Source organism: Rhinoraja longicauda, chromosome 22 (genome assembly GCF_053455715.1).
Source record: "Rhinoraja longicauda isolate Sanriku21f chromosome 22, sRhiLon1.1, whole genome shotgun sequence".
Taxonomy (NCBI): Eukaryota; Metazoa; Chordata; class Chondrichthyes; order Rajiformes; family Arhynchobatidae; genus Rhinoraja; species Rhinoraja longicauda.
In genome coordinates, this window is record NC_135974.1 from 20,160,025 (window position 1) to 20,187,866 (window position 27,842).

Genomic DNA, 27,842 nt, shown 5'->3' on the forward strand with positions numbered 1-27,842 from the left:
TGTTGCTGAGGTTTGTGTTGTGTAGTGTTCGAGCCTAATGGTTGCTGGGAAGTAGCTATTCTTGAAATTGTTGGTGATGATTTTCAGACTCCTTTACCTGCCTCCTGATATTCGGAGAGAAATGGGAACGTGGCTAGGCTGGTGTGGGTCTTTGATGATATTGGCTGCCTTTTTGAGGAAACATCTCCTATAGATTCCTTCAATGGTGGGGAGGTCAGTGCATATGAATGACCTGTCAGTGTCTACCACTCTCTGTTATTTTCTTTCCTTCATGGGCGTTCAAGTTGCCGAACCAGGTCGTGATGAAATGTGCACTCACATGGGACTTATCATTTTATCTACTTCTTTAGTAATATCCACACCATCACTTGGACCATTTCCAACACTTTTCTCTCTTCTCTGGATCTCTATTCTTCCCTTCCCCCCTCCTGGCTCCACCTGCCCAGCATTGAAACAGGTCCTTCAGCCAACAGCATGTGTCAAATACGATGCCAAGTTAAACTCATCTCCGCTGCCTGCAAGTGACCCATATCCCTCCATTCCCCGTATCCCTCTATACCTGGTCCTTTGGTCAATCCTTTCTCCTCTTATTTATACCAATTCAATACCTTCAACAATTCCTTTCTCTACATAGATGCTGCTTGACCTGTTACAGTCAGAGTAATGCAGCATGGACACAGGCTCATCGGGCCAACTTGCCTATGCTGACCACGCTGCACCCTCTACACTAGCCCCACCTGTCCGTGTTTAGCCAATATCCCTCTAAACCTTTTCTGTCCATGTACCTGTCCAAATGTCTTTTTAAATATCGTTACATTGTTGAGTTCCTTCAGCAGTTAGTTTTTTGCTCTTTGGCATATATGTGGGCCTTTGTTGCAGCATTGTCAAGTTGGTAATTCATTTTTGGATGCAGTTTCCAACATGCCCCTCCACAGTCATTGATCCAAATTGGTGCCCGACTTTGACTATAATGGTAGTGTTAGATATATGCAAGGTCCAGAATATACTGGAATACACTTCAGATGGACTAGATGACCTCCAGCACCTCATGATGCCTGTGTTAGTTGCCAGAATTTATTGCATTTAGAATGATGGTTGTGCTGAACATCATAAAAATATGTAAGAAATAGAACAGGTTTTGGCGAAAATCAAGCCTGCTCTCCCTTTCACTATGATACTGGTTGATCCAATTATGGCTTTAGCACTACTTTCTTGCTTTCTTCCCTCAATCCTTGAATTCTCTGTGGTTCGAAGGATTCTCAAATTCTGCTATGAATTTTCAATGATACCACCCCGAGATGGCCAAATTTTACATTGACTGAAATTCTTCTTCATCGCAGAGTCAGATGTATACAGCACGGAAACAAACCCTTTGGCCGAACTTATCCATGCCAACAAAGTTGCATAACAAAACTATTCCCACTTACCTGTGCCTGACCCACATCCCTCCAATCCTTTCCTATCCATTTCCCCTTCTACCACTTCCTATAGTAGTTCATCTATAGCAGAACAGCTTCTTTCCACGAGTAGTAGTTCTACTCAATAACCAAAGTCTGCAGTCTCTTTTTTGCTCTGGTTTATTTTCACCCACATGTTTAGACCATAATGTTGTATCCTTATTGTTTTGATGTGTTTATGCTTTATTCTTAATTGTTGACTGTATGTTTGTGTTGTCATTTGTGAGCAGAGCACCAAGGCACATTCCTTGTATATGCACATACTTGGCCAATAAACGGATTCATTCATTCATTCCATGCACTCGCCTCTTTCGTGTGAAAATATTGCACCTCAGGTACCTTTTAAAACTTTTCGCTCTCAATTTAAATCTATGTCCTCTAGTTTTTTGATACACCTAACCCGGGGAAAGACTATAACTACTCATCAGATCTATGTCCCTTCTGATCTCCTTACATAAGTGACTCTTTATTGGAAAACCATGCTGCTTAGTTTTACACATCCCCACTTGGGGAAACAACCGATCATCATTCATTCCATCAATACCCTCTCCCACACCTCAAATAATACATGTTTTAACGATTACGACTTTTTCTTTTAAATTATCGTGGTCTGTCCAACTTTTCATCAACCACTTTGTGGTGTGAATGTTGAAACAAGGAACTAAAGCTGTTGGCCTACAAAACAATTCTGGTCTACGATACGAATGGATGACAAGATGATTGTTTCCTAGTTTATATGATGGAATGTATGTACAACTACAGTTAGACACAAAGTGCTGGAGTAACTCAGCAGGTCAGGCAGCATCTCTGGAGATGCAAGACCTGTCTTTATACCTTGTCTCTCAACTCCATCCAGGGACAGACAGCCCTTTCAGGTTCCCGATGCAGACGCCTGTACATTGGAGAGACCAAATGTAGACCCGGCGACCGTTTCGCTAAACACTTATGCTTGGTCCACCTAGGCATATGGGATCTCCCGGTTGCTATTTCAACTCTCCTTCCCATTCCCATACTGACCTTTCTGTTCTGGGCCTCTTCCATTACCGGAGTGAGACCACATGCAAATTGGAGAAACAGCATCTCATATTTCGCTTGGGTAGCTTACACCCCAGCTGTATGAACAAGGAATTATCTAATTTTAAGCAGTGATGGAAATGGGTTTTAGGAACTAGGGGTACTCTAAGGTCCGTGAGGCTGAGGGTGGGAAGGGGGGGGGGGATTTTTTAATGTGCGGTCATACCCATGTAAGAGTACAAGAATGCATAACTTGTTTATTGTGTATTTATAATATGGTTTATTGTGAATTATTTGTCATAGCTGCTTTCCGGCATCTCTCTCTCTCTCTCTCTCTCTCTCTCTCTATGTTTACATTACAAAATGTTCCATAATGGTATATAATCTCAATTTTTTTCTGTCTCCTCCTCTTTCTTTCTGCATGCCGTTTCTTCAGCATGCCTTCTGCCACAACGAAGCCATGTCCTCACATATTCTTCGGGGTTGAATTTTGACAGAGGAGGTCCCACCAACTTAATAAATAGAAGAGTTGAGAGATGATCAGTTTGAAGTCTTGCACGTTGTGGTGACATGCAGAAATTCATGCCACTGAAGCTTCTTTCACATTCTGCTGTTGATACCGGAATTGTATTTACAACCATTACCAGCTGCTGAAAATCTGCAGAAACTATCTTCCCTTTAGATTCCTTGAATTCTCTGAAGGCTCTGACACAAAGCCGACCATTGAAGCCAAATTGTTCTGCCATTTCTTCTACATCATTATCCCCAAAGGTAAAAAGTGAATCTTCTGGAATATTGTTAATATCTAAATATTTCGACTTGTTAATTAACTTTTTATATTTATCATTGGAAGCTGTTGTAGATTCAAGCAGCCTGGATTTCATATTATTGACTAAACTCCTCAAAAACCTTTGTCTATGTATAGTAGGTACTTCACCAGTTCTCAAATTTATTCCATTAAATATCATCTGGATTGTTGCTTTCTCCACTTGAGTATAAAATTTTCCTGGCTTCTCTATTTGACATTCAAGAACCTTGATAGTTTGTTTAATTTCCTCATGTGCTTTACTAAGTATACAATTTCGGTTCTGCAGTTCAAGTGACAGTTCAGACAACTCTAGCAAACTGTCCATCAACAAGCCCAAATTATTTACGAAAGCTGATGACTCTAATACTTTTTTCAGCCCCTCGTACTTTGCTCTCTTTGCACCAGATCTTGAAGCATCACAGCGTGCTTTTCCAAAATGCTCCCAAAGAGCTATATAAGACTGCCACATTGCCTTTACAGTTCGGTAAGACGAAGCAACCCATCTCACACCGAAAACACAACCAATTTTCACCAGTTGACAGTGAAGAGCCTCAGCACATGCAGTTAACTCATCCTGATTCTTAGGAGACCTATGATATAAGGAATACAATTTATCACAAAATATCTGAAAATGATTCAAACCTGCAACTTAATTTATAGCATCACCTACACTGAGTTCAAGCCTGTGACTAGCACAGTGCCAAACAGTTGCATTAGAGAAATCATCAAGAAATAGTTTTGCAACCTCTGCATTTCGGCCTAACATTACTGATGCACCATCAGTTACAAGTGATATCATATTTTCTTTTAGGTATTGTATTGAAAAACCACCTCTTTGTAAGCAACTTAGAAGCCCATCATATATAGATTTTGCATTTGCACCGTTTCATATGTTCTAAGTCAAAATAGATTGATATAGGTTGGGAAGATTCATCAACTGCTGCTCTCAAGCAGACTACTAGAAGTTTTCCCATTAATAGTGGTAGATTCATCAATCATAATAGACATTTTAGATTGTTTTGAAATTATATTTTCCACCACTGTCTTTCGCATCTGGTTCCCCATGTGGTGAGAAACATCTGCACATGACATACGAGAGTGTAGAACGTACTCTAAGTCGATGCCGTTTCGGTCTTGCAGTTCAATATCAGAAGACATATCTGTGTAGGGCCTACCTTTGTGTACAAAATTATATACAGTTCTAAAAACTCGACCTGTTTTTGCTTCGTCCTTTTTCAGTGACATATACACTACATTTTCGATTGCTTTTTTTCAGCTGTTTCATTAATTTTTTGGCATCTGATATGAGCTTCACTATTTTTGTGCTTAAAAATCTTTTTTCTTAAATTCATTAACTGTTTTGCTTTGTCATCACTCACTCCTACTACATTAACACTGCACCACTCACGAGACAAATGAATGCCTTGTGTTCGTTCAAGTCCAAGATGACACTTGCTGCATACACTACATCCTAGTTTTCTCTTTTTAACAATTAGCCAGGGATATTCTTTCTTTTTGTTTAAGTACATTTCTTGTGTCCAACAGTCTGGAAGATCACATTTTTCAATATCTTTTGAAATGTCTTCACATGACGAAGCAGCTGCATCAGTTACATTATCATTTTCAAGTAATTTTGCCTTCTTTTCTGGCTGAGTGTTTTCATTATCATTTATTTCTTCATCGATCTGAAGACGCTGTCTTTCAAAGTATCTCAGTGTGCTCATTTTCACAGGGGTGCACAAATCTGAAATTTATAGATATTTGATAGTGATTTGATAGTGATATATAATAAAATTTGAAATGTGATATATGATAAAATATTTCCACTTGCACTATTGTTTTGCTAAATAAAACCACCCAATATAAAATATTCACCACTCACGATTTAGGTTGGAAAAAACTATTGGTAATACTTATTTAATTTTCTCCCCATCCATTCTAATTTAACTGAAACAACTGAGGCACAGCGGCAGAGAGGCACAGCGGCAAATAAAATAACGTGACTTTACCCGAGTCTGTGCTCGCGGTCCTGTAACACTGACAGTGAGTTTAAGAAATTCTCCCTTGAATTTTATTCAAAGGAACGCGGTGTCATTAATACATGGTCAAAACACAATTACATTTACTGAGGAATGTGGATCGATGTATTGATGACACATTGTATAACTACTACCTGTTAACTACTGGCTGTTAACAAGTGCTAACAGTGGCAGTTAACAAATCGTTTTCGTCTGAGTTGAATAAAGTGATAAACGACTCGAATCTTTCTGCAGTACTCATTAAACCCGAGCTGGAAATTGAAAAGTAGGGGAACGCCGTCCCCCTGCGTACCCCCACCAATTTCCATCACTGATTTTAAGTAACTTCTACTCGCACTCCACTCTAGTCGTTTTACTAGTTCCTCAGTTCTCCATATTGCATCCCTCTATAGATCATACCTTCCCTGGCCAACGACGGGCTAACCAGGCACTGCCCTGCCTGAGGTCATTTGTGGCCGGCCCTGATTGCTGGTCTTTTTTCATCTCCAGCCCTTCACCCACCCCCACCACAACCCCACCACAACCACTATCAGTCTGAAGGGTCTCGACCCGAAACGTCACCCGTCCCTTTTTTTTCCAGTGATGTTGCCTGACCCGCTGAGTGACTCCAGCATTTAATGTCTATCTTCGGTGTACACCAGTATCTGCAATTCCTTCCTACACACCACCCCCTCGCAACCGGGCACATGCGCAGTTGCCGCAGTTTCGGCCAAGCGAGAGGGTTGCAGCAAGGACGCATGCGTGGAGGAAGCCCCTGGTCGCCTGTGAGAGCGAGCGTGGTGAAGTCGAATGAGGATAGTTGTCGTCCAGACAAGGGGAGTCATTCGCATAACAGTCGACCCGGATCGTCAGTTTTCTTCAAGTTGGAGAACGGTAAGAGATCAGCGAACAGTTTGTGACAAAGTCGTGTTGGGAGTAAGATCTTCTGACAGTTGGAATAAAAGGCGCTGTCTAATGGCCGCCCGGCTCCTTTCTCCGCACAAAGAGCTGCTCGCTCAACATGGCGGACTCAAAGCTGAGGTCCGAACGCCGAGCGGCCGTGAACTAGTCGGTGGTTGGAAGAGGTGGATCGTAGTAGCTGGGACGTTGGCAGGGTTGGGAAACGGAGTGGGGCCACGCTTCGCGGGGAATGCGCTTGGAAACGCGACCTGAAGGACAGAGCAGCTTAAAATGGCGGCGGGAGCAGATGGGGAGGCGCTTCCTCCAGTCACTGCTGCTGTCCGCTTGTCTTCGGAATATCAAACTGATTCTCACACCGAAAACAAAACAAAACTTACACTCACATTTATACTTGCATTTATTTTGCATTTGACTGAATAAAACTGGAGTACCTGTATTTTCACTCCCGCCACGGCTTCCGATATTTTACATAAATCCGGTCATCGTCCCGAGGATTCAGTCCACTAGTATTTGTTCATGGATACTGCAGAGATTCTGAATGTCTTTTTTTCTGAGATTACAATGAGGCAGAATAGGCAACATGATTGCCCGCCAGCTATTTTCTGTTGGGACAAGGAGGGCAACACAGAACTGATCAGCCGATGCACGGACTTGTACATTTTATATGTTACAATTCAGACCAAACTATCACATCTGCTGGGGCAATATTATTGAGGACTCGTCACATTCTTTTTTGTGGCTAATTTGAAAATATTTCCTCTTTCGATACGGTTTCTTGAGCGTGGGCGCGATTTATATTTGCCGTATGCGAAAACGCTCGTTTTCCCGCGCCTTTTGACAAGAACCCATTGCTGGAGTCAACGCTAGTCTTAGAAAAGTTGCACATGGAGCCGCCGGACACCACCTGCACAAGTTCGGAGAAGAGAGCTCGTGTTCACTGTGAGAAGGAAGTGCGCCACTCCGGACCCCGTAATAACATGTCAAACTGACGTCGATGGTGTTCGTATGAATTGGCGGATAATTGCAAATTGATAGCAACAATCATACACAAAGTTGGAGTAACTCAGCGGGACAGGCAGCAAATCTGGAGAGAATGAATGGGTGTCGTTTCGGGACGAGACCCATCAGTGAATCGGAGCGCAGCTTACTTTTGGATCGATTAGCAATTTCCAGATTGAGGTGTGGAATATTGCATGGTGGATTGGGGAGGGTGGTGAGCATTTTACTTAATCAGTTGGAGCAGAACATTTATCTTATGCACTAGTTTCTTCAAAGGTGTATTGGAAAGTTTTTTTTTTCTTCCCCTCTAAAAATTTCCCTTTGGTGCTTTAAATTACAAAACGTTTTTCTTTTGAATTCTGCTTCAATATTGTTACCTGGAAAAGTTTGGAGTTGTCATCTATCTACTAAAAATCTCTGTTTGTTTGTTCCCAAATTACAGCCAAAACGGTACACGATAGCGCAACAATTTTAGGGCTACCTCACCATCGTTCCTTTGGTGCTAATGGAAGAAGTTTCATTGAAACCGGTGTTATATTTTAAAAGTTATTCACATTTTAAAGATTAAATCTATCTCCGGGGAGGGAGAATGAGGGGGCTGGAAGGATAAGGGGGGTTGGGGGAGGATAAGGGGGGTTAGAGGGGGAGGGAAGGGTGGGGGGAGGGGTGGGGGGGAGGGAAGGGGGGAGGGGTGGGGGGGAGGGAAGGGGGGTGGGGGGTGGGGGGAGGGGTGGGGGGGAGGGAAGGGGGGTGGGGGGGAGGAAAAGGAAAAGGGTGGTTTGGGGGGGAGGAAAAGGGTGGTGTGGCGGAGGGGGAGGAAAAGGGTGGTGTGGCGGAGGGGGAGGAAAAGGGTGGTGTGGCGGAGGGGGAGGAAAAGGGTGGTGGGGGAGGGGGAGGAAAAGGGTGGTGGGGGGAGAGGAAAAGGGAGGTGGGGGGGAGGAAAAGGGCGGTGGGGGGGAGGAAAAGGGTGGTGGGGGAGGGGGAGGAAAAGGGTGGTGGGGGGAGGGGGAGGAAAAGGGTGGTGGGGGCGAGGAAAAGGGCGGTGGGGGGGAGGAAAAGGGCGGTGGGGGGGAGGAAAAGGGCGGTGGGGGGGGAGGAAAAGGGCGGTGGGGGGAGGAAAAGGGTGGTGGGGGAGGGGGAGGAAAAGGGTGGTGGGGAGGGGGAGGAAAAGGGTGGTGGGGGGAGGGGGAGGAAAAGGGTGGTGGGGGAGGGGGAGGAAAAGGGCGGTGGGGGGGAGGAAAAGGGCGGTGGGGGGGGAGGAAAAGGGCGGTGGGGGGGGGGAGGAAAAGGGCGGTGGGGGGGGGAGGAAAAGGGCGGTGGGGGGGGGGGGAGGAAAAGGGCGGTGGGGGGGAGGAAAAGGGCGGTGGGGGGGAGGAAAAGGGCGGTGGGGGGGAGGAAAAGGGCGGTGGGGGGGAGGAAAAGGGCGGTGGGGGGAGGGGGGAAAGGGTGGTGGGGGGAGGGGGAGGAAAAGGGTGGGGAGAGGGGGAGGAAAAGGGTGGGGGGAGGGGGAGGAAAAGGGGTGGGGGAAGAAAAGGGGGGAGGAAAAGGGTGGTGGGGGAGGGGGAGGGAAGGGGGTGGGGGGAGGGAAGGGGGTTGGGGGGAGGAAAAGGGGGTTGAGGGGAGGGAAGGGGGAGGGGGAGGAAAAGGGTGGTGGGGGAGGAAAAGGGTGGTGGGGGGAGGGGAGGGGGGTGGGTAGGAGGGTGCGTGGGTGGGGGGGGGGGGGGGGGGGAGCGAGCGGCGAGGGTGCTGCACCAATGCAGGACAGGTTTGGGCCCAACGGTCTAGTATTACTTAAAATCACAGGTTGTGACTGCAGCAATTGAGATAAGTTCCAAATTTATTATCAATTTCTTCTTGTTCAATTCCACTGTGAAAAATAGAATTTCTAGTAGCCCATCTAGTGTTTCTAGTGTTAAATCTAAGTCTTAAAATCAATTTTCAGTAATTGTGTAGTTTTTCATGATTGGCTAAACTGTTACTGCTTTGTAAAATGCCTATTGCAGAACATACACATTATAAATTAATGGCTGAATCAACATTATGGTAATGTTCAACTGATTTGCCAATCCATTCACTTCTAAAGTGTATCAAATCTTAAAGCTTCCAATATTCTTTGCAACTTTAGCAATGACTGCTGATGGTTTATTTGGGTTATTGTTTTTTTAAATTCTCTGGAATGTTGGTGCTTAACTGTTGAAATTGATTTTCCATTCAAGCAAGAGCAAAAGCGCTGAGTGATTTGAAAGATATTAACACAAATATGTTAAATTTCCATTAGCTTCTTTGTTGTGAAGGTTATTTAATGCTCATTTTGATTGACAAGACGGAGTATTTGTTACCTCCCATATCCTCTCTTCTGCAGTACTAGTTCATTTCCTATTTTAAATTAATTGTAACTTTTGTGGTATTTGGTATGTTTAGTGGGTTATTGGGAAATAGTTCAGCTTGGTCCAAGCACGAAAGGACCTGTTTTGTTTAAGTCATTAGGCTCGGTCTGGATGGGGCTAGTGTTAATTAGAAACAGAAAAATAGGTCTGAAAGACGTAATGTTTCGGTTAATGTGTCGTCTGATTAATAACTAGATTGAGGGATTTGCTCATGATCTTATTGAATGATTGTGCAAGCACAATGGCCGACTGGCTCCAATTTATGTTTTTGTATTATCTATATACTAAAACTCGTTTGTTTGTTTGTTCCTGAATTACAGCCAAAACGGTACACAATAGCGTGACAATTTTAGGCCCATCTTACTCGCTGTTGTCCCTTTGGTGCTAATGGAAGAAGTTTCATTGAAATCGGTGTTATATTTTTTAAGTTATTCACATTTTAAAGTTTAAATCTATTCTCAGAGGGAGGAGGGAGGATAAGCGGGGGGGGGGGGGGGGGGGGGGGGGGGGGAGAGAGGAGCGGGTGCTGCACCAATGCAGGAGAGGTTTTGGCCCAACGGGCCCACTTGGTCTAGTATTCTTTATGTTCTTAATTTCAACTGTGTAAGACACCCTTATTTTGTCTAAACTAAATTTGTTTGGAAAAATAAGTCTGCTTTGGACTGAAGTAACGGATAACATGTAGTATCGGGGTTGGGCTTCTGATATAAAGACGCTTCCTGAGTGTGACATGACCACATGTTGGGTATAGGAATCAATACTGTATGAATTCTTGATACAGGTTGGGTTGGATGTGGCTGGGTATTGATTTTATACCTGAGCAGTTCTCTTATAGAATACATAATACATCCAGTATACTGGGCTAGAATGCAATTAGTCATGCAGTGATACAGCTTGGAAACGGCCTTTTGCCCAACTTGCCCACACCGGCCAACATGAACCAGCTACACTAGTCCCACCTGCCATCGTTTGGTCCATATCCCTCCAAATCTGTCTTATCCATGTACCTGTCTAACTGTTTCTTAAATGTTGGGATAATCCCTTCCTCAACGATCTCCTCTGGCAGCTTGTTCCATACACCCACTACCCTTTGTGTGAAAAAGTTACACCTTGGCAGATTCGTATTAAATATGTTACTCTACCTTAAACCTACGTCGTTGATTCACCTACTCTGGGCAGGATACGCTGTGCATTCACTCGATCTATTCCTTTCATGGTATTATATACCTCTATAAGATCAATTGTTTTTTATTGAACATAGTGATGGGCAAATGTTGAAATGCCTCAATTCACCACATATCAAAACAAAGTCTTGATTTAAAGTGGCGCATATCCTTCCAGCAGCCATGAGCACTGAATTGGTTTGTTCACCTGGATCAAGCACGACAACTGTTTTTAAGCTATTTTCAATAGTTTCACAAACAGTTGTCATTATTTGGTGATCAGACTAGTGACTTAGATGGTTTTCACTATTTTCATTTGGTTAATGAGAGATGAGCGCCCTGAAGTTATTTGAAATCTTTTCATGTTGAAGAGATTCCTGTGTAGTGGGTCCCATGTTTTGTAATAAAATAATAATTCAAGGTGCAGGGTGGCAACATACAGCACACACAATCATTTCATAATTTTCTATTCTATGATCTGATGACAGGTCGTCGGTTGCAGTTAACGATAATTTTTGACATTCATCATCTATTGCAGTCATGGTTAAATCAAACAGCATTTTGATTTACTTGTGGCTAATGTAATCTGTAGAGATTGTCAGTTAAAATAAGTTATTGGGTGAGTATGTATATTTTCTAAGATTGGTTTAAAGAAATAGTTCAGTTTGGTTTTGTGTTTACTTGAGCAAGTGAAGGAATCATCGTTGTACTAATCAATGTGTGGAAATTGTTTACTGGATGTGTTACTAATGTAGTGAGTTAACTTGTCACCAATTTCTTATATAAAATCTCTTGTGAATAATTCAACAATTATTTCACGTTGAAACCTGTTTTTTGTCCTTATTCTAAACACAATATTTGTTTAATTCTTATTAAGTGATGGTGAAAGAAATTGTTATGCCATCAATGTAGATTAAAGTTTTGGTAGAATGTCAAAAAACAATAACGTTCGGTATTGCCAGGAAATTCTTTGGTATTTATACGGAATCTACACCAGCAAATGAATCAATCCATCTAATACACAGGCATAAATTTCATAATTTTCTATTCTACTATGATCCGGCGACAAGTCGTTGATTGCAGTTAACTATCATTTTCGACATCTGATTTTTGAGACAAGGTAGGGGAACTGCATGGGTAGTATTATTGCCCAAATAACATCTCAATTTAATTTATAATTGTGCCTTCACATCCAAGGCACCAAATTAAAAACTGAGCTGTATAAAACAAACCTAGCGATTCCTGTCTACTAACTGCTGGCATTGCACCACATAACGTGGTCTTAATGTGGTGGCCCTAAACCTCATTTTGCATAACTTCTGATGTAACTTACAGGACTCTTTTTGCTTACGACTTCTCCTTAAACTTATAATCTAATGCAAATGGAAATTTTCTCTTTTTTTTTCACGTGGTAAAGCCCGTTAAAAGGATTCTAAATGATGTCCCGGAGAAGAAGCAGAAGTCCATCCAGAGAACATAGAATGCGTGGTGACCGGGGTGCAAGTAACAAGACTGACAGTGCTGATCCTCGAGATCTTGAGAGGCGTGTTTTTGTTGGAAATTTGCCCACCAACTCCATGGTGAGGAAGGATTTGGAGGATATGTTCCTTAAATATGGCAAGATAAATGGTTAGTATCTGGAAACATTAGACTGTCCAACTGAATCTCTACTTACTTCTAATGTCCTACCTTTTACCATTTGAAAGGTATGCTACCAGAATTAAACTGTGTTATCCTCTGGCAATTCAATATCATTTGTTGACTCTTTGCTTCCAAGTTAGTAAATTGCATCTGGAAAGCACCAAGACTGGAATTTTCTTATCTGTTGCTATTTCTTGATTTGGTGGAGCAATGTGCTAAAATCTGTTTGAATCATTCATTTGTCCATGTTTGCACAGCTCTGAATTCCCATTGCTTGTAATGGATATTCCTAAATATTGGGAGGGGAGGGTTTTTTTTAAACACTTAATGTTGCTTGAGGTAAGTTTGATTCTTTGAATTGGTGTGGTCAATTTGGAACTGTGTTATATTATGCATTAAATAGACTGTACCATTCTAACAACCAAAGTCAACGTATAGGGGACAAAGTCTAAGATTTGGAGCGGTCATGCAGGAAAACTTGGAAATGGATGGCAGATTTGTGCTTCCTTTTCTAGTCTGAAGTATTCTGAAGTTTTCTATTTCCAAACACTTAGTCAAAAGAACAGGAAAAAAATCATATTTCTCATCAGCAAGCCCAAGAGTTGCAATTAACGTGCTGCATTAAAGTTTTACGCAACATTCATCTTCCTTATACGATCGATTCTTTTTTTGGTTCAACGTGGACATTTCATACTCTGGTATGACTAAACTAATTGTCTGTTGGAAACTAACAATCTTAATCTGTGATTTGAAGTGTGGAATCCGCCATCAGCTTAAGTTTGATTTTGATATTATTCTACTTGAGATCAGCCACGAGTGATGTCTCATCTGTTACTACAATTTTGGAGGTTTGATTCTGTTTTCATCAAGCTTGTCAAAATGCCAAGATCTACTAAGGGAAGATGAGTTCACTTATTACATCTCTTATAACTGAATCTGATCCGAGTTCAAAAAGCAACATTTGATTACTATTCAAAACAAATAATGAAATAATTCACCTGGCTTGATCTTTTTAAGTGCTAGTAGAAAATACTCTTGTTTCTGGCTCATGGTGTCCTTCAAATATTTGGTTCTAAACACAATAGCTAACAAAACAGTTATGCTACGATGGAAGTTGATTTTATTCTGTCATATTGGCTGCAAAACGTCTTGATGTACATAATTCTAATTACAGAAATACAGTTCCTGACTGATCTTCAACTCAATATTTAAGGTCATTTTGTCCAATGACCTCTGGAATGAACTTGTGCGAACATTAGGTTGTCATTCCTTTTGTAGTTGATTCCTTACATTGATATCAGCTGACAAGGATGGATGTGTTTTGACTTGCGTTTCTGAGTTTCCAGTGGATCTCTGCGGGAAATATTAACACAGTGAAAGGAGGAACTGGGGATATTCTGTAATTATGATGCACATCTTGGAAAATATAACTTTATAACATTAAATGAAACATTATTATGTTTGAAAGGATTTTATGACCAGATCACCAATATGTGAGATTAAAATCCTTGTAAAAAACTTTTTTAATAAATCCACATGCAAGAAAATAATTTAAATTTGGTACTTCTATGGAAACTATATTTTGCATTGTTCATTGGAGTAATTTTGGGATTGTATTATGGGTATGGTTTTAAAATGAAACGAAATAAAAAGTACTTCCAAATTTCTTTGATTCAATTGGTTATCTCAATTCAGACATTTTTTAATAACCTAATTGCCCCAGTATCTTGGATTACTTCTGATCAAATTTTTGGTCAAAATTTGCCAGAAAGGTATTATAACCTTTATCACAGACTCCCACCCCAATCTAGTCTAACATTAAATAATTTCAGAACTGTAAGGCAAATGTTTCGTCTTGCTTGCACTAATGTCTCGGGGATTGGGGTGGAATCCATTTGAAAGTGGATGAGCCAGATATCTACCACTGGCTTATATAGTCATTACATGTCACCCTAGTAATGAAGGGTGATTTTTCATTTCATTTGAAAATATTAAGAAATAACTAATCTTTTGGAAGTGTAGGATTCCACAATGCACACTGACCATCCATTAAAAGAAGCTTCCAGCTGGATTCCTAAAGTAATTACAAAGATTTAACAATGCCAGGTTCTAATTGTTTTTTAGTTTAACTGGATCCCTGGGGCACAGCAGGTATGATATAATTAAAATGATTGGCCACTCAGCCAGCTGAAAGAATTCTGAGGGCCAGAAAGCAAATTTTAATTAATTTGGCTATCCATTACCTTATTAAATAAATATTAGACTGTACACATAATCAACAATTACAAACAAGAACCATCTTATAAAATGTAAGGGAATAAAGTAAGCATAAATATTAGGCTTTGCAAGCCTGTCCATTTCCTGAGGTGGAAATGTGGCTTGCTATATGAATAACGACTTAATTAGATCTTGAGCGTGTAAGATTTTCAAGTTATATTTATTTTATGATTACCTGATATTCGTGTCATGACTCCTCTTGAGTCTGTTGCAGATGCGATAGCCTGTGAATATGCTCTCAAACATAGATAAGTACAGTAAATCCTCGTTTTAACACCCATTTGTAGTGGATTTTCATTATTGTGGACTAACCCACAGCAATTTTGCCTCCTGCTGCTTCCCCTGCCGCTTGGAGCATTGCTGGCTGCCCAAGCAACACCCAGCTTGTGCAGCTTTCAGTCTGTACTGTCAGCCGCTACTACTGGCCCACACTGCTTCCTCTGCCGCTTCCAAGCTATGTCTGCACCGCCAACCTTCACCTGCACTCTGGCTTGCTGAAACCATTGACTGTGCTGATCCTAGCCTGTCCCTCGGACATTTGCAGGCTGGGGCCATAAACCCTTCTTGATTTTGGGCCCAGTTTCAAACCGATAGTCTGAAGAAGGGTCTCAACCCGAAATTACTCCTATCCATGTTCTCCAGAGATGCTGCCTGACCTGCCGTGTTACTCTGGTACATTTTCTCCTTTTTGTGTATTAATAAACAACTGCAGTCGTTTGTTTCTATTACTTGTATAAGGGCACCCCCCCCCCCCCCCAATGGTCCGTTATGACAAGGGTTTACTGTACTGCAAGATCTCCACTTAAGTCTCATACTAGCTGCACAATTAATATTTTTGTTTACCTAGTACAGCAAAGATGTAATTCTGTTCAGCTATTGCAAATCTGCCATTTATTTGTGTACTAATTTTCAGATATTTCCTCAAATTATTACGTGCACTTCACTTGGAGGTGCGTTGCATGAAGGAAGTCTTCATATTTTGACCAAAATAATTTTGAAGTCAACTAACACAGGAAGGACACTATTTTAACCAGGACTGACATCTGAGTTTTGGATTTCTCTGAAGGATTGGACAAGCTTCTTTGGTTATGATATATAAATGGTAAAGGGCAATGATTTCATCAAGGCTAGCCTTTGCAATGTTAGAAAAGGGGATAAAATAGAGTTACTGATTTGCTGGCACAGAAGGAAATCTGGAGATTTCAATTTCTTGAAATGAATGCGAGCAGGAAGAGACTTCATTAAGAATGGTTTGAACTTTTGGCTTTTCAATTAATGCTGAATTGTTGGTGGCACCCTTATAATATGGTTTTGAATTATGGAAGGAAAGAGAAAAATGTTAATGGGCGGATGTCAGTCATTCTTGCACTATGCATTGGCACCGATCTATGAACCTGAGTTATCAGTATAAGTCACAATGGAGATCTACTGGAGGAACTCAGTGGGCCAAGCAGCATCTGTGTAACAAAATGGACTCGGGACATTTTGGGATCAGATAAAGGGTCTCAGGTGAAAATGTCAACTGCCCCTCTACAGATGCTGCCTGATTTGTTGATTTCTTCCAACAGCTATTTCTTTTTGTTCCAATACAAGAAACAATCTGGTTTTCACACCATTGACAAACATATTGTTATGATATAACATGGTCGTGAATTAGAATCCCCAATTTTGAAACTGGCGAACAAATAAATTGGCTAATTCTGCTGGCTGGATTGCACCCATTTCAGTGTACCTCTGTACATATGACAATAAACTGAACTGAACTAATTTGTCATCTATTGCTAACATGGAAAATCTAAAGCCATTGTTCTCATAAAGTTGTATTAATATTTCTCCATACAGTGCTGATTCTAAAGCCTCCAACCATGTATTTCACAATTTATGGTCCATAATATGTAGTTTTACTATGTGGGTACTTTTGTAGAAATTTGTGGAATTATTTAAATCCTGAGTGCAATATGGAAATTTGGTTGATTTCTCATTATTTGTCCAACTCATATTTGCATTCGTTTGGCAGTATCGCTGGACTGGAAAATATAAGCCAAATGAGTACATTTTAGTGGATGCCGTTGGAAGTTAAATGCCTTCATAATATTACTTAAAAGTGTGCTTTGTTCCATCTAGATTTGCCCACTTGGTAATTGTTGTGACTTGCTGAAAAGCAGTGCAGACTGTCAGGATGAGAGTTTAATGACCTTGGTTTATCCAATGTCTGTACAAGTGCACTTCAATTAGGAATATCTGCACCGCAATATAAAGCTTAATGACTGAGTTGTGTGCTGGATGGGGAGAGGCTTCATGGGAATATAGACAAGTTAAGTGGATGGATGAGAGCATTGCAGACAAAATGAGGAAACCTGCATAGATGTACATTTTCAGCAGAAAAAATATTAAATGGAATATTTTTTCTGTGGTGAAAAATTGAAAAATGTTATGTTTGGAAAGACCATGCACATAGCATGTGTATATATGAATCAATGAGATGTATAATAGAGGTATCCTGAGTGTGTTTGTATATGAATCAATGAAAGGTTTAATAGAGGTATTGCATCGAAATAGGATGGCAAAACTACCTACTGGTCTTTATTGAAAGATACTTTGAGTACAGAAAGATATTGTCAGGAATATTATGTACAAATCTGGGCTTCCTTCCCTGTGACAGCGAGAGTTCAACAAAGGCTCTGGGAGCTGGAGCCATACTTTCATGAATTTAGAAGAATGATAAATTATTTCATTGAAGCATCTGGAATTGTAGGTTTTTGGCATGATAGACAAAGGGATGTTGTCTGGGCTGGGATATGACAACAAAGTTACATGGTCTGAGCCGTCTGAAGAAGGTTCTCGACCTGAAACGTCAACCATTCCTTCTCTCCAGAGACGCTGCCTGTCCTGTTGAGTTACTCCAGCATTTTGTATCTAGTTAATTAGTTTCAATGCCACTTGGATAAGAATGAATGAGATGTTCTTTGGGTGAAGAAATCTTTGGAATTTTCTACTGTTGGGCAAGCTCAAGTTCTAACATTATTGGATATTAATGCATTGGTAATGCTGAGGCAAAGTATCAGCCAATGTTTTAATTAGAGGCAGAGCAGGCACAAGTGCCCAAGTTTCTGTTCATGTTCATAGCAAGACCAAAACCTGTGGATTTTCATTGATCAGATATTATTTTTTGCCATTTGATTTGATCTTCAACATAATTGAGGATTGGCTGTCTATCTAGTTATTGGTTTAAAGCATTGAGAAATGAGACATTATGCAAGCATTTCTTGCTATCGTTTTCCATTGATTAATTATTTTACCTGTTGGATCCACAAGAATGTTTCTTTGAGAGGTCCAGCCTGAATGTTGAGCTAGTCATTGCCAATTTCCCCCGGAGTGGGACGAATAAAGGAATATATTATTATTCATTGCTGATTTTGTTTCAGATGACTGCTTTTATGCCACTGTAAATTTCCCTATTTAGGGCTGTCAAATTGGCCACCCTTTATTATTTTTTTTTGTTGCATGTTCTGGGTCACTGCGCCACATAAGTATTTTTTTCTTTGGAAGGGCTTGGTTGGTCCCCGGTTGTACTGGGTGATGCTACCCGCAGTGTGGCCCTGAATGGCAAGGGGGCATAGTTACTAATTGATGAACTAAAAACACACTAACTGACTTCCCTGCTTCAAAAATGTCCTGCAATTGATCTGGGTGGCTCCCCCTCCCCCCACTCTACTTTTTTCCTAGGATAATGCTTTAGAACTCGAGCAACACAAGGCATTTTCCTCGTCCTGTGGTGAAATGAAAGATTCAGAAAGATGAAAGCCGAGTCTAGATGCATTTCCTGTCTATTTTTTGAAGTCTGACTTCAGTTTTGATAGCTGAATTCTGGTGTCTCCAATTTGAACCACTGGCAAAAAGGTAGTATATCTTTTATTTGCGTGGGTGAGTTGGAGTGCATAGCCAATTTAAACCATTGTGCATTAAATCACTCTTTACATGCTTGTCATCAAAAATATATACAATGCAATGGATGCAGAAACTCTGAAGTTTACTGCTACACTTGGCAAGGATAAGGCTTTTATGGAGAATGTAATAATGTTGCAGGTCAGCAACGGAACTGAATGTTTAAAATTTACCAATTTATAGCACCACTTTACATAAGCATGGTATGTCACACCTGATGTTTTTTGCTCTTGGTGTCAAATTAAGCTGGGTTCTCCACCTCAGTTTGACAATTATAGATTTTAATATAGGTATTCATGTTTTAATTTTATTAATCGATATGGAATTACTTGTTCCATGAGGGACAAGAATCCTAATTTTTTTACTGTGGGCAATATTAGCTTTGTGATGTGGAGGATGCAGGCATTTTGTTCAGCTAAATGAGGTGTTTATAGTTACATTATTTTGCAATAAAACACTACTTTTTCTTATAAATGTGATCTCTATTGATTTTATTAATATTTTGTTGGTTATAGCCAATACTATAGCAATTTTAATACCTCGGGCTTGCTTAGTGAATCAAGTTCATAGGTTCTAGGAGCAGAATTAAGGCCATTCGACCAATCAAGTTTACTCCGCCATTCAATCATGGCTGATCTATCTTTCCCTCTCAACCCCATTCTCCTGCCTTTGCCCCATAACCACTGGCAACCTTTGTAAAAGTTGAAAAATGTGAATATTTTGAGATTATGCATTTCCACTAATGGACACCAATAAAAGCACTAAGTGCTGTTTTCCATTCAAGTTGCTCGATTTGCTGCAGTTTATCACAGAAACCTGCGCTGCCTCGCATTCTCAGTAAACAAATTAAATGAAAAATTGGCATTGCAAATAGAATTGGAGAAGATGCTTTCTTACTTAGCAATGTGGTAATTATTTTTAAGATGCCATTATTTCTCATTTATAATGCCGCTTCACTTTAGGTTAGAGAATCTGAATAAGATTAATTTCTTTCATATTACTCGTTCCAACTAATTTAAACCTTGCTTGAAGATTTCAGTAATAGGCAAGTTGAAATTGGGAACCTCTAGGGAGAGGAATGCTGACATTTTGGTGCATGAACCTTGTTCGAGTGCTACCATTTAGGTGCTTTTGTGCATTTTACTTAATTTAATATGTCGTTAAACATCCACATTATTTACAACTATCTGACCAATTTTATATATTTTTGACTCTTAGCATTGAAAAAGATTCACAAATTTGAGGCTTGAATAAACAGAGCATTTTACTCGTTCGAGACATCGGTCACTTTAGGTCACATCTTAGAGTCGGGATGATCCAAGAAAAATATATTGTATAGTTTTTCAATGTTTTTAATTGCTTTTATGAAGAAAAAAATTGCATGTTAATTTTGAAAGTACCAGGTTTTTCAAGGTAGCTATTCATACTTATATTTTTGATTTGCAAGCTGGCATCTGGAGATTTGGCCAGTGTTTAAAACTTGGGATCTATTGAGGTTAAAATGGCAATGTCTACCAAATAACAGTGATATTCCTATGGAATAAAACTTTTGGTCATTCTTTGAATACAAAATTACTGCATAGTCGTGTACTTGTTTTGGCAGTCACATTAATGTATGACTGTTTGTCATTGTTAACTTGTATGTATGAAATAAAAATATTATGCCCATTTTGAGCTCTGGACCTGTCTGTTTTGTTTTGGAATTGAGCTGCTTTTGTGTCTTCGGTTAAATGTAGGCGATAAGGCAGAAACTTTCCTCAAACCGCATTTTGAAATTTACAAGTGGGAATAGGAACTAAACTCGACATTGGTTAATGTTCATTAAAGCCAAAATAATTTACTGTGGAACAACATTGGCATTGAACATGGTTTGATCAAACAAAGCACCTTACTACCAAGAAGTTTCATTATCTATTAACTTATCCTTAATGCAGTTACTTTTTGAGCATGCTTTAACAGCCCAATTGGTTGAGTGGAAAGGACTTTAAAAAAAAAAAAAAATAGCCATACAACAGTATTACCAGTGTAGTCTGGCCTAATTTCGAGATGAACCAGTTGCATCAGGAGACCGTGTAGAACTAATGGATTTGTGAAGTTAGAATAACTTAGGGTTTGGTTAAACAGCAACAAGAATTCAAATGGCCATTAGTATTTTGAAAGATGATGTAAATTTAATAAATATTTCAAATTTCTTTCCCTTCAATCTTTTTTTGAAAGTTCATCTACTGCTAACTGTTTTTTAAAAAACTGAACAGTCAGGTTTGTGTACACCATTGATTCTATTGGCTGGTTCCACCAAATAGGCTGCAGTTTGGTGTTGTCTGGAGCTACTTTGTTAAAGGATGAGCTCATTATTATTGAGATCTTGTTTGCAACATTTTGGATCCTGCCTTCAATATATGGGAAATTTTGCCTGGCCATGTGAACAGTTTGAAGAGGTAATGGATTTCGTCATCAATTCTGTTGACCATCTGTGAACTAGACATTGCCAGTTTAACATGCGAGTGTCAAGGGAAGTAATTTTGCTCTATTGAATGGAGATTTTTGAACATCTGGAATTTTTCCATCTCGCAGGTATGTACATTTTCATTAACAACGTTAATTTTGCAGCTTTATCAATGCACCATGGATTTGGGTTTGTGCAGTTTGATCGTGTTGAGGATGCTAAAGCTGCCGTGCAAGGAGAGAACGAGCGAATGTGTAGAGGGTACAGATTAGGTAAGAACTTGAGATAACTGCAAATGTATACTATGAATGCATTGGGATTTACAAGCATTAAAGAACATATTTCTAAAGGAGTGTATTGCTTAACTGTTTGACTGTGCTTATTTTTATTCTGGTTCCCTGTGCATTATTGCATCAGCCCATATTCTCAAATAAATGGATTTGAAAGCGCGGATATTCATGCGTTAACACTAGTTTTAGCATGTTTGGCATCCCAGTGTGCTCGCTGTGGTAATCCAGAGTTTATTCTGAATGAGGTAATTGCACCATACCATCAATCCAACTAATTTTTTTGTTTGGTGTACCTCAATGGTCAAGATAGCAGAATTTTGCGTTCCAGAGAGATTTTCAAACTGTTCATTTATTCAAAACATGGGTGTGAAGACCTGCAATACCTTTTTCTCTCATTCTTGACTTTGGCTGTGCTGGAGCAGTCTTCCTATTTAGCTCAATTTTTAAAGCTACTGAAAAATGTAACATTTACACCAGAAAATGTGTCGTTTGGGGTACATAATTCAGATGTCTGTTTATGATCGCTTGTCTGAATTTCATCTGTAAGCTTTTTGCGTTACACATTAAACAATTCTTCTGGTAATAAAAAACTACGTAAATCTTGTCTTTGGATATGTTATGTTTTTGTTTTGTACAAATTGGTTGGTTGGTTCTTTTCAGATGTTAATATGGCAGCTGAACGAAGAAATTCGAATAAATCTGCACGGAGACCGAGTCCTCCGAGAAGGTAATAATACTTGTGCATCTTTTTATCACGAGGACAAGACTATTTGCCAGTGATGGGATGAAGGTCATCTCTTGTTAAAGCAGCATATTAAAATCCTGAAAATTAGCCAATTTGTGTGGGGAGTTTTGAATCTGCTTTTTAAACTGGCTGTTCTACATTTGCGTTGAAGTAAGTTATACATCTCTTTTAAGGATTCTTGTTCGTTTTGTTGGCGTGTCATTTGTACATTTTGTTAGCTTAAATAAAGTATGACTGTAGCATTAATGCTTGTGTATGTCTACAATGTAAATTAGTATTTATAAAAATTGAATAAAAATGGTGCATTTTGTAATGAATTTTCCAAATGTTCTTTGGAGTGACGACTATGGCATGATTCCCAGTGATTCTCATTTGCGTCCTTCTGTCACACGTCACTTCACATCTCGCTTTACTTCAAAGAATCATATGTGCGTTAATTAATTTAAGTAGGCTTGTGTGTCATGTCCAGTGAGGTAAGTATCAGAAGGAAAAGTGGTGAGGGTGCACGAGGCTGATTCAGAGCTGGCAATAATTACTTATTGCTATTTTGAGCTTCTGTGATCACACACTTCTGCAGTCTTCTTCCATTATATGGCGGCGTAGAACTCGGCACTTATAAGTTCGAAAGCTGCATCAAATAAAGGCTGATGCCATGATGATTCAATTAATGGAGGCTGTTTTATTATTGATTTGGTCATTTGTATTGTCGTATTCACACGGTCTATTTGGAAATGCTGATAAATATTTTGTACTTCACCTGATATGACACGAGAACTCTTGATCCATGTTTAGAGTATACATACTGCCTTAGCCACTTTGTATAAATTTGGTCACCGACCAATGGACCTCATCATTGAAGCTTCTTAGAAAGCAGTCATAGTGTGACTGTGATCCATAGTCATGGATCTCGAGATCATATTCTTTAAAAAAAGTTTACTTATAGGTGCAATCTCTCTTCCACTGGTTTTCTCTTTCCTTCTGCTGCTTTCTTGCTCCGCTTAATGAGATAATAAAGGGAAGGTAAGTATCATTTGATTAGCATAAGATTTCAAGAATAAGGCAGAGATATCGGTTATGTTAACTTCTAAGGAAATTGAAAATAGATCTCTTAAAAAGGTTAGCTTGACAAGCCGCCATTGGATTTACCATAGCTGTTGGAAAATGTGGCGGCTTAACAGGATCACCGGTATACAGAAGGGTTTCGACAGTTTCTTTGCGAACCATCTAATTGCAAAAACAAACAAAAGCGTCAGGAAATGACTAAATGCATTCAAATCAATAATTATGTTAAAAGTGAGGCGTTGTAATGGATTTTTGGGTTTAAACTCTCTGAAGCTAAATAGCTAGACTCTGATTTGATGGTCCTCAATTTTCAAAACGACATGCAATGCAACTGATGGCTAATTATAATACCTATATATAGAGAGGGCATCTTGAGCCCTTAAATTTATTGCTGGGTAATATCTTATGTTTTCCCTACTTTTATCCACACACTCTCCTTGCTCCTCGCCCCTTACCCCACATATTAAATGTTACATTCACAAAACCTGAACATTTAAGGTGCAAGAAACTTGAGTGATTCCCATAAACACTGACAATACTCATTTTGATTTGTTAGTAATCAAACAGAAGGTTTTTGGTATATTGTGATGTGCATGATTTTGGATATAGCACATCAAAAGCAAAGGGTGAATGGAGATGCACCTGGTGCCAATACCAAAGTCAAGTGAAACATGCTTGATTAAAAAAATTACAGTAAATGATAAGTTCTGCATCATTTTATTAAAATGTTATAGAGATTTCAAGATCATGTGTTATTTTAGTTTTACTGCACCTTGTGACTTAAATTATATTTTGATCTCCAATATACCTTGTGAGAGTAACATCAAGATGGTTTTTAAATTCAAATATGGTATTATTTCAGCAGATTTACACAGTCTGCCTATTGGAGCAAATAGACTTGAAAATGTGCTTATTTAGTTTATCTGCTTTCATTAGAGATCCGTTTGCCTTTGGTGATGAACGTGATGTAAGGCGTGATCGCTCTCCACTCAGATCTACTAGAGATGAACGCGATGCAAGGGATCCTCTCTATGATCGATACAGGGATGCTCGAGACCCCAGGGACCCTACATACAGGTAAAATTTATTAAAGTGAAAAGTATACTGAAAAGTATACTCAACCTCTCGCTATAGTTCAGACCCTCTAGTCCTGGCAACATCCTCGTAAATCTTCTCTGTACCAACATCCTTCCTATAATATTCTGCCCAGAACTGAACACAATACTCTAAATACAGTCTCGCCAACGTCTAAAGTATTATTCATTGTCAAAAGTATGGGAGTTTTTTGATGCAAGTAATTGGAACACTAGCACCGAATTGGTGTAAAATATTCTTTCTGACTATAAATTTAAGTTTGACTAAAGTTTGTGGCACCCAGTTATTCCTTCTGTAGTTTTGTTTATTGAGGGAAAATTTGAATTCTCCCTCAAACTACATATGTACACTAGCAAACTCATTTTTATTTCTATCTTCCACTCGTACATTTCTCATAAGATGGTTCTTCTGTCTATTTCTTTTTATCCTTCCAGTATAAATGGCTTGCAGTCTCCTGTTGTAGCAGCTAGATGTTTTATAGATGTTTGAATATAGTCCATTTTCTGGTTTTCATATCCATTGCTAACTTGATCATCCCCTTGCATAAATCATAAAATTATGGTTGTCCTAAGGTGCATACCCGATCAATTTTGATTTCTTTTACTTTTCTACAATGCAATGAAGTTATCTTCTGATATTGATTTTAACAAGTACTGTAACTTTTGGAAAATGGACTATATTCAAAACATCTAGCTGCTACAACAGGAGACTGCAAGCCATTTATACTGGAAGGATAAGTAGACAGAAGAACCATCTTGTCTATTATGAGAAATGTGCGAGTGGAAGATAGAAATAAAAATGAGTTTGCTAGTGTACAATGAGTAAAAATGAGGTTGCTAATTTATATGCATGGACCCATAAGGCAGCATTTTCTATTTGCTTTTGACATATTTGGCATCTATTTAAGATGCTTATTTCAATAATAAATTTATTTGGGATTGTTTCAAGGTTTATTTGCAGATATCTTGCTAATATTTCAAGAGAACGCTGAAAAATCCTGAAAAATATCCTGTGGCATTTATCATCTCATGGTTATAGCCTGGGAATAGTAATTTATTGTTACACGATAAATGATCCAGGGGGTTGGGCTAAATGATCTAGATCTAAGCATGTGAAGTGTGTAGGAAGATGCTGCTTTACACTGAGGATAAACACAAAATGCTGGAGTAACTCAGTGGGCCAGACAGCATCTCGGGATAGAAAAAATGGGTGAGGTTTCCAGGTCGAAATCCTTCTTCAGTCTTCTATCCAGAGATGCTGTCTGTTTCGCTAAGTTATCCAGCATCTTGTGTCTATAAACATGTGAACTACTTTGCATTACAGCTCTGTTCAGTGGGATTTCTATAAGAATAATTGCAATGTAAACTCAATGGCAGGAATTCTTTGCTCAAATATTTTTAACTTAATTTGTATTAGGATGTATTTCTGGTAACAATAGTATATCTTCGCACTGTAGACGGGAGGAGGTCTATGATCGCTATTATCGCTATGATGATATTTTGCGCAGGAAGGAGGAGCCACTTATCGAAAGATTCCGTGAGCCTTGGGATCCCAGAACAACTCGTGAAGTTGATGGTAAACAAAGAGAGCCTTTTGATGCTGTCCTATGCAAAGAACAAATTAAATCGATCTTGATTTATGTGTAGCTCTGGCAAATGCGTTAGGTGTTACTAATATTTCAAGTTCTTGTATTTTGCATGTTTTGGTTTGTTGTCTCCAGTGAATTCAGTATGCAGAAATTGGAAACTTGGCACCACAATTTTTGATTTTGTATTTCATTCCTGACTTGTCTTTTTTATATTTTCACTATTTTCCAAAGCATTTCTGGTTTTCATATTAAAAAACAAGTATTGCTAATATTTGCAAACAACATTTTTGATACCCAAGTAATCTTTTACCACCCTATCTACTTGTGCTGCTACCTTTTCATGAGCTATGAACTTGGACTTCAAGATCCCTCTGCACATCAATCCTGTTAATGGTCTCGGCACTAACAGTATTCTCTCTCCTTAAATTTAACCCCTCAAACTGCAACACCATACACTTGCTTGAGTTAAACTCCATCTGCCTTTCTCTGCCCATTTCTGCAGCTATATACCGCTGCATCTTCTGACAGCATTCTTCACTGTTGGCAACTCCTCAAATTTTGGCGTCATCAGCAAGGTTAACCACCAACCCATCCACAATTACGCCTAGGTCATTTGTGTGTATGTGTGTGCGTGTGTATATATTTATATCTCGAACACCCTGATATACAGTGCCCTCCATAATGTTTGGGACAAAGACCCATCATTTATTTATTTGCCTCTGTACTCCACAATTTGAGTTTGTAATAGAAAAAAACATGTGATTAACGTGCACATTGTCAGATTATAATAAAGGCCATTTTTATACATTTTGGTTTCACCATGTAGAAATTACAGCTGTATTTATACATAGTCCCCCCATTTCAGGGCACCATAATGTTTGGGACACATGGCTTCACAGGTGTTTGTAATTGCTCAGGTGTGTTTAATTGCCTCCTTAATGCAGGTATAAGAGAGCTCTCAGCATCTAGTCTTTCCTCCAGTCTTTCCATCGCCTTTGGAAACTTTTAGTGCTATTTATCAACGTAAGGACCACAAGTTGTGCCAATGAAAGTCAAATCAGCCATTATGAGACTGAGAAACAAGAATAAAACTGTTAGAGACATCAGTCAAACCTTAGTCTTACCAAAATCAACTGGAACATCATTTAGAAGAAAGAGAGTGCTGGTGAGCTTACTAACCGCAAAGAGACTAGCAGGCCAAGGAAGATCTCCACAGCTGATGACAAGAATTCTCTATAATAAAGAAAAATCCCCAAACATCTGTCCGACAGATCAGAAACACTCTTTGGCAGTCAGGTGTGGATTTGTCAGTGACCACTGTTTGCAGAAGACTTCATGAACAGAAATACAGAGGCTACACTGCAAGATGCAAACCACTGGGTAGCTGCCAAAAAGGATGGCCAGGTTATAGTTTGCCAAGAAGTACTTTAAAGAGCAACCACAGTTCTGGAAAAAGGTCTTGTGGACAGATGAGACGAAGATTAACTTATATCAGAGTGATGGCATGAGCAAAGTATGGAGGAGAGGAGGAACTGCTGATCCAAAGCATGCCTCTTCATCTGTGAAACATGGTGGCGTGTTGTGTTATGGCCTGGGCATGTATGGCTGCTGAAGGTAGTGGCTCACCTTTCTTCATTGATGATACAAATGCTGATGATGGTCGCATAATGAGTTCTGAAGTGTATAGACACATCCTATCTGCTCAAGTTAAAACAAATGCTTCAAAACTCATTTCACAAAATGCTGGAGTAACTCAGCAGGTCAGGCAGCATCTCAGGAGAGAAGGAATGGGTGACGTTTCGGGTCGAGACCCTTCTTCAGACTGATGTCAGGTGGGTGGGACAAAGGAAGGATATAGGTGGAGACAGGAAGATAGAGGGAGAACTGGGAAGGGGAGGGGAAGAGAGGGACAGAGGAACTATCTATGTCGAAGAGAGGAGGAGAACTTCTTCAAAGTAGGCATCGTCGAAGAGAGGAGGGGAACCT

General features: G+C 39.7%; 1 protein-coding gene across 4 annotated transcripts in view; it reads left to right on the forward strand.

Moving 5' to 3' along the window:
* Nucleotides 1-6,047: 6,047 nt before the first annotated feature.
* The window catches only part of ncoa5 (nuclear receptor coactivator 5), a 39,418-nt gene continuing 17,623 nt past the window's right edge, over nt 6,048-27,842 (forward strand). The window contains exons 1-6 of one of the 4 annotated variants that reach the window (XM_078418942.1): nt 6,060-6,191; nt 12,185-12,396; nt 21,241-21,348; nt 22,027-22,093; nt 24,110-24,250; nt 25,725-25,843. In XM_078418942.1, coding sequence (XP_078275068.1) covers nt 12,204-12,396; nt 21,241-21,348; nt 22,027-22,093; nt 24,110-24,250; nt 25,725-25,843 — 628 coding nt within the window. In that variant the 5' untranslated portion in view covers nt 6,060-6,191; nt 12,185-12,203. Of the gene's footprint in view, nt 6,192-12,184; nt 12,397-21,240; nt 21,349-22,026; nt 22,094-24,109; nt 24,251-25,724; nt 25,844-27,842 lie in introns of all 4 variants that reach the window. The other 3 variants (XM_078418943.1, XM_078418944.1, XM_078418945.1) reach the window with 3 other exon arrangements.